The following is a 6170-nucleotide window of genomic DNA, read 5'->3' on the forward strand; positions in this document are numbered from 1 at the left end:
GAAACAGAGATGAGCATCACCCCCTAGAGTCGAATGACTAGCACAACTGGGCCTGGTGGCTCAGCAGACTAAAAGCATTGTGATTAACACCAGCTGTCTGCAATTACTGTAAGTTCGAATCTCACCAGGCTCAAGGTTGACTCAGCCTTCCATCCTTTCTAAGGTAGGTAAAATGAGGACCCAGTTGTGGGGGCAATAAGCTGACTTTGTATAAATATACAAAAGTATGAAGGCTATTGCTTAACGCATTGTAAGCTGCCCTGAGTCTCCGGAGAAGGGCGGCATATAAATCAAATTTAAAAAAAACAACAACATATGTGCAAGGGGAACCTTTACCTTTACCATGTTCTCTGTTAAGTTTTTTCCCCATAATTGTATTATGCTAGCTAATACAATATCCTTTGATAGCACATTTAATCCACTAATTCCTCATTTGGATTGCCATTTTAATATATGTTTAGCACTATAATATTCTTTTGGGAAGATAGCAATTAGAATTGTACTTAGGGTACAAAGTATGGTCATATTCTATTAATTTAAAACATTGTGATATTGACAGTTTTATTCATGATATTATCATTTTTGCTTTTGTGTTGAGTCAAGATTTTAATTGATCTGATCCTTACAAACCCAGGGTTATTTTCCTTCTCAGATTCCCTCAATGCATATCCAGTGCATATTCTAGAAGCAAATTTAAATTCTTGTTAGTTAGGGATTTGCAAAGGAAAAAAAGCTTCAATTCTAAAATACCATTCTTTAATAAACAGAGAGTAGCTAATCACTGTACTTATGTTTTTCCATTTTGCTCTTTTTTGAATAATTTCTTATAATTATGGCTTTGTTTTTCTCTTTTATGTTTCTTTCACTTCTTCTGAATGATCAACCAAGTTTCACAAGGTATGTTTTTATCTGATATTTCCCCCCACAATTTAATTAATTTAAACATAAACACTTTTCCTCAGGGAAAATGTTTCAAATACTAAACTAAGCCTGCATTCTTTTATTAATTCAAACCATAATGCAATTGCTTTGTGTGGGGCTTAGGATATTGTGAACTAAGCCACCAATATTACTAAATCATCACTTTTAACTTTGCTTAAACCCAAAGAAGTGTGATTTATTCAGTAAATCACGATAAAGCAAACCCTACCATAATGCACATGAACCCCATCTTTAAGACCTTGGCCAGAGATCACTGAGGACAATTCTTTGATCCACATGTTTCAGTTTCTTAATCTATGAACTAATTTTGCTTCTTCACATTATGAAGCTTGAAACAAACTGCTTAAGCTTAAAAAAATTTGAACTGCATGGGTTAGAAGCATACTCAGAAAAAAATCTGCAGAAAAATTAGGTGGGCAACCATTTCATAAAATATCTGTGTGGGGAATTATTTTTTGTATGCCAAATGTTGCATTCAAATGTGTCCATTCCTCCTCCCCATCCAAACCTAATGTTAATTTGCTTTCCAATCCAATTCCATTTAAGAATATATATATATACTGAGATCCTGCTGTACCTGATACTGTATATATTATAATAGTGGCATTACTTGTAAATTAAATCAGAGTTCTTTTTTCTGTAATTTTCCCACATCTGATTTACAAGCCCAGACAAAACCAATAACAAAAAATAAGTCCTATTAAAATGTATTTACTTGAGGTGAGTAACAACTGAGGGCAGTTCTGAAGGGAAGAATATGTGCCAAGCACATACAGTGTCCCTCTGAGCTTCTGTCCTGATTTATCAGCATGCAGACTAGAATGCAAAATATGTGTCAGATGTTATTTACATGATGTTCCTTGTATCACAGAAAAAAAATATATCCTTAAGCTGTGCTTAAGTTTATTCATCCATGTTTTAAACCACATTTACATATAAGGAACTTTGGAGAAATAATGCTTGCAACATCTTGAGACACAGCTATTTCAGTCTCCTGGTTATGTCCCAGGATGAAGTGAGCAGCATATGAAAACACCTTTAGAAAATGAATGGAAACACTGTTGGCAGTGTAAATGAAGTTTTAATTTAATATATTATGCCATGGATGCAGAGCAGGGGTACTTTTTGAGTGTCCTTAACAATTAATTCTCTGAAAACTCGGATATGTATCCTGAATAAAATCAAGGAACTCTTGTACATAATTATTTTCTTATTCTTTCACTTTGCCCAGAAAGGCAATGACTATGTCTAAAGTTGCTAGAAATCCTTACCTTCTACCCTATAGTTTAATATCTATCTCCACACCCGATTTTTTAAAATCAGATATTGTTTTTATGTTTGCATTTATACTTTGACCTAAATAAATAATTTTCAATAAAATAAAATTAATGGTAGAATTCCCCAGAGACTGACTTTGGTTGCTAATATTCATTTCTACACTCTTAAGCGCAATCACAGAAGAATATTCTCCTCCTATTTCATTACCTCTGAGCAGTAATCCAAAATATTAAGATTTATCTTATTGCTTAGTGCAGATTGTTTAACCTTCCTTTTCCACCAGAACCTAAGATACTGTTGGATTCCAATGGAACCCAACAATAACTTCCTTTCCATCTTCTTTCTTTCTTTTGTGTGTGTGGTTGAGTATCCAGCAGAGCGGAGGTGCAGATCAGCAGAGAGTGACCTTCACTGATCACTTGGACAGCTAAAACTGCTTATGGAGACTCTGACATGTGGATTTTTGAACTGGCACAGTCAACATGCCAGGATGCCAGCCAAGCCATTCCAAAAGTGGAAGAAAGCCACTGGTTAGGTAGGGATATGGCTGAGGAGGAAGATAACATTTGCGCAAACATCACTGAAGAAGTTGCATTTTTTCCATCTTATGGGATGAACTACATGGAAATATTTCACTTCCTTTGTCACTTCTTGAGGAAATGTCCTGATGTGAATATCAAGAAGCAGAGGAAATATTGATAGATAATGTGCAATATATCAAAGCAAACATTTGAAGGGAGATTCCCGCCCCCCCAAAGGCATTCTTTAGTGCAGGAAAGTTCAAGTTGTGACTTTCTTGCTTGTGTATGTACTTGTGGGATTTTTTTGGTGCTTGTTAAATAACTGTTTTCTGCAACCAATTTAAGATTCAGCTTGCTGCTTTTGTAAATCCTGTCATTATTGCTTACCTATTCATGCATTTTGCCACCTTTTACCTTCTGAATGTTGGAAAGAAGCTGTGAACTCTTTGTCTAACCAGAAGCAAGAATTTGGCTTTGCTAAATTTTATTTCCACCATTACTTTTTACAGATGTTTTATTCTAAAGTGTGAGGACTGGGTTTTAAGAGATTATAATATGGGGAAAATTTTATTGTATACTATGGAAAATGAAAGAAGAAAGAAGTAATATTTTCTGCTCCCTCAAAGAAACTGTGCCAGTAAATGTTAATGTATTTTGGAAATGTGCATATAAATGATGGATAGTATTTGTAGCTGAGCTGCAGTAAAGGTGTGATATCTCTCTTTCCTAGTATATGTGCTCATAGGGTTCATTACAGGTAAAACAAGTTAATACTTTTAAGATACTTACAAAAATAAGGCTAACAATTTACTGAAGTTAACAGAAACAAAGCCCTGTTGTGGAATTTGTTGAGCAGAACTCTGTTGTGTTGTTACTTATACATTCCAAGACCTCATAAGAGCTTAACTATTTTTTACCAGCATCCATTCAGATTCTTGGTTATGACTGTTGGTGTCTTTATAGATCATAATGAGAAGAGTTTAATAGACAGATTCCAGTCCTTGTTCAACCATGATGACTTTGGTTCAATTGCTTTTTCGGCCATAATATCATTAGATTGTTTTGAAAGAAAAAAATAGCTGTTTCTGTGTGAAAATCATTAATGCTGCCTGAATGGTAAAATAAACGCATAATATTGTGAGTGAAACATGATGCTTTTTTCTGTTCAGGAAAAATGCTTTCAGGAACTGGAAGTCAACTACCAAAAAGGAGGTTCAAAAATTCTGTCAAGTACATGACTGCTAAACTGTGACTTTTTTGCTCACACATTAGCCAGCTAACAACATTCTATAGACAATCATGATTTTTTTAGTGCCGGATTTGAATTGCTGCTGCTATATTTAAGATATTCATTGCCTATCATTTTAAATGTGTTATTGGTTTGCTACCCAACCCTGAGTTAGATATTTAATGGAAGTATCTTGTCATAAATGAGAGAGCTGACATATGCAGAAAATTAAACTAAATATCTAGAAATCTGTAATTTTATCATGTAAAACACTGTAGGACCAATTCTGATACTTCAGCCCACTTTCCACCAGGTTTGTGAAAACTCTAATTATAATTCAGGTAGCTCTGAAAGCTGTGCAATCTCTGTACCTGTGACAAGAAAAAAAGGTACTGTGGAAGCAATGACAGTGGTGGGAATCCCAGTGGTGGGATTCAGCCGGTTTGCACTAGTCCGGGCGAACCAGTTGTTAAATTACCCCTCCCCCTATCAAAGTGGGTCCTGTGTACTGCGCTGCGCTGCAATGGAGAAATGGACAATGGAGCAGCCGGCACAAGGGAAGGAAAAGGCTGCTTTCTCTCTTTCTTCTCCCTGCTCCTCCTCCCCTTGTGCCGGCTGCTCCATTTCCCATTTCTCCATTGCAGCGCCGCACCCAGGATCCACTTTGATAGTGTCTGTGTGTGTGTGAGGGTGGGGGGCAATTTAACAACCAGTTCATGCAGGGTCTGGTTGGCCATCGTGGAAGGCTCGTCCCACATGTGCAGTGGAGCAGGAGGACGGCGATGGGCTGTGTCTCCCACAACAGCCAACCTGACCCTGGGCAAACCGGTTGTTAAATTACTTGAATCCCACCACTGTGTGGAGGTTATGGCTGTCCATAGCCTTTGAAAGTGAGCTTTGCAACATAACAAGAACAAGTTAAGCTCTTCCTTGCAAATAAAATAGCTACCTATTTTATTAAGCTCAGCCTCTTTTCTTTAACCCAGTGAAGTCACTGGGCAAGAACCCAAATTTACTTCATAAGAAATAATAACAAATATCCTTTTTTAAAATTTATCATACCTTTTATTTTTGCTTGTAAACAGAGAATTCTATTCTCTCTTGCAGTAAATCAAGGGGAAATTGTTTAACACCTTCAAGTATCACAGCATCGCCATAGATGGATTGTAATTGATTGACCAACCAGCCTCAATTTCTAGTCCTTAATGGAACTGCATCTACATGAAGGGAAGTATGCAGTGAAGTACCTCAAGGTTCTGTCTTGAGTTCAGTCCTCTTCAACATCTTCATAAACAATTTAAATGAGGGGATAAAAGAGGAACTCATCAAATCTGCAGACAACACCAAGCTGGCAGGAATAGTCAACACTCAAAAAAATAGGCTAAAGATCCAGTACAATCTCGACACACCTGAAAACTGGGGCCTATCAAACAAAATGAAATTCAGTGTTGAGAAAAGTAAGGTTTTACACTTAATAAAGAAAAACCAAATATACAATAGGTGGTACCTGCCTCAACAGCAGCAACTTTGAGAGTAATCTGGGGTTTTTGTTGGATAACCACTTAAATATGAGCCAGCAGTGTACTGCAGCCACCAGAAAGCCAACACAGTCCTAGGCTGCATTAGCAGAGGGATAGAATCAAGTTCACATGAAATGTAAGTTTATAATGACTTGGTAAAACCACACTTGGACTATTGTTAGTTGGAACCAGTTTTGGTTGCTACAATGTAAAAAAGATTTTGAGACTCTGGAAAAAGTGCAAAGAATAACAACAAACATGATTAAGGGACTGAAGACTAAAACATCTGAAGAATGGTTGCGGTAATTGGATATGTCTAGTCCAATGAAAAAAAGGACTGGGGGTGACATGATAGCAAACTTCCAATATCTAAGGGGCTGTCATAAAGAAGAAAGGGTCGATCTAGTCTCCAAAGCATCTGAATAGGTGGAAGCTAATCAAAGAGAGATCCAACCTAGAAATAAGGAGAAATTTCCTGACAGTTGAAACAATTAATCAGTAGAATAGAATAACAGAGTTGGAAGGGATCTTGGAGGTCTTCTAGTCCAACCTCCTGCTTAGGCAGGAAACCCTACACCACTTCAGACAAATGGTTGTCCAACATCTTCTTAAAAGCTTCCAGTGTTGGAGCATTCACAACTTCTGGAGGCAAGTTGTTCCACTGATTAATTGTTCTAACTG

General features: G+C 36.9%; 1 protein-coding gene across 1 annotated transcript in view; it reads left to right on the forward strand.

Annotated features, from left to right (window-relative positions):
- Window positions 1–2625, forward strand: part of STUM (stum, mechanosensory transduction mediator homolog) — a 40482-nt gene extending 37857 nt beyond the window's left edge. Inside the window, exon 3 of the mRNA XM_070949582.1 lies at window positions 2588–2625. Within this exon, the coding sequence (XP_070805683.1) occupies window positions 2588–2625 (38 nt within the window). The remainder of the gene's footprint in view (window positions 1–2587) is intronic.
- Window positions 2626–6170: the final 3545 nt, after the last annotated feature.

Source organism: Pituophis catenifer, unplaced genomic scaffold (genome assembly GCF_029215685.1).
Source record: "Pituophis catenifer annectens isolate HBS135680 unplaced genomic scaffold, rPitCat1.0.hap2 SCAF_1, whole genome shotgun sequence".
NCBI classification, from domain to species: domain Eukaryota; kingdom Metazoa; phylum Chordata; class Lepidosauria; order Squamata; family Colubridae; genus Pituophis; species Pituophis catenifer.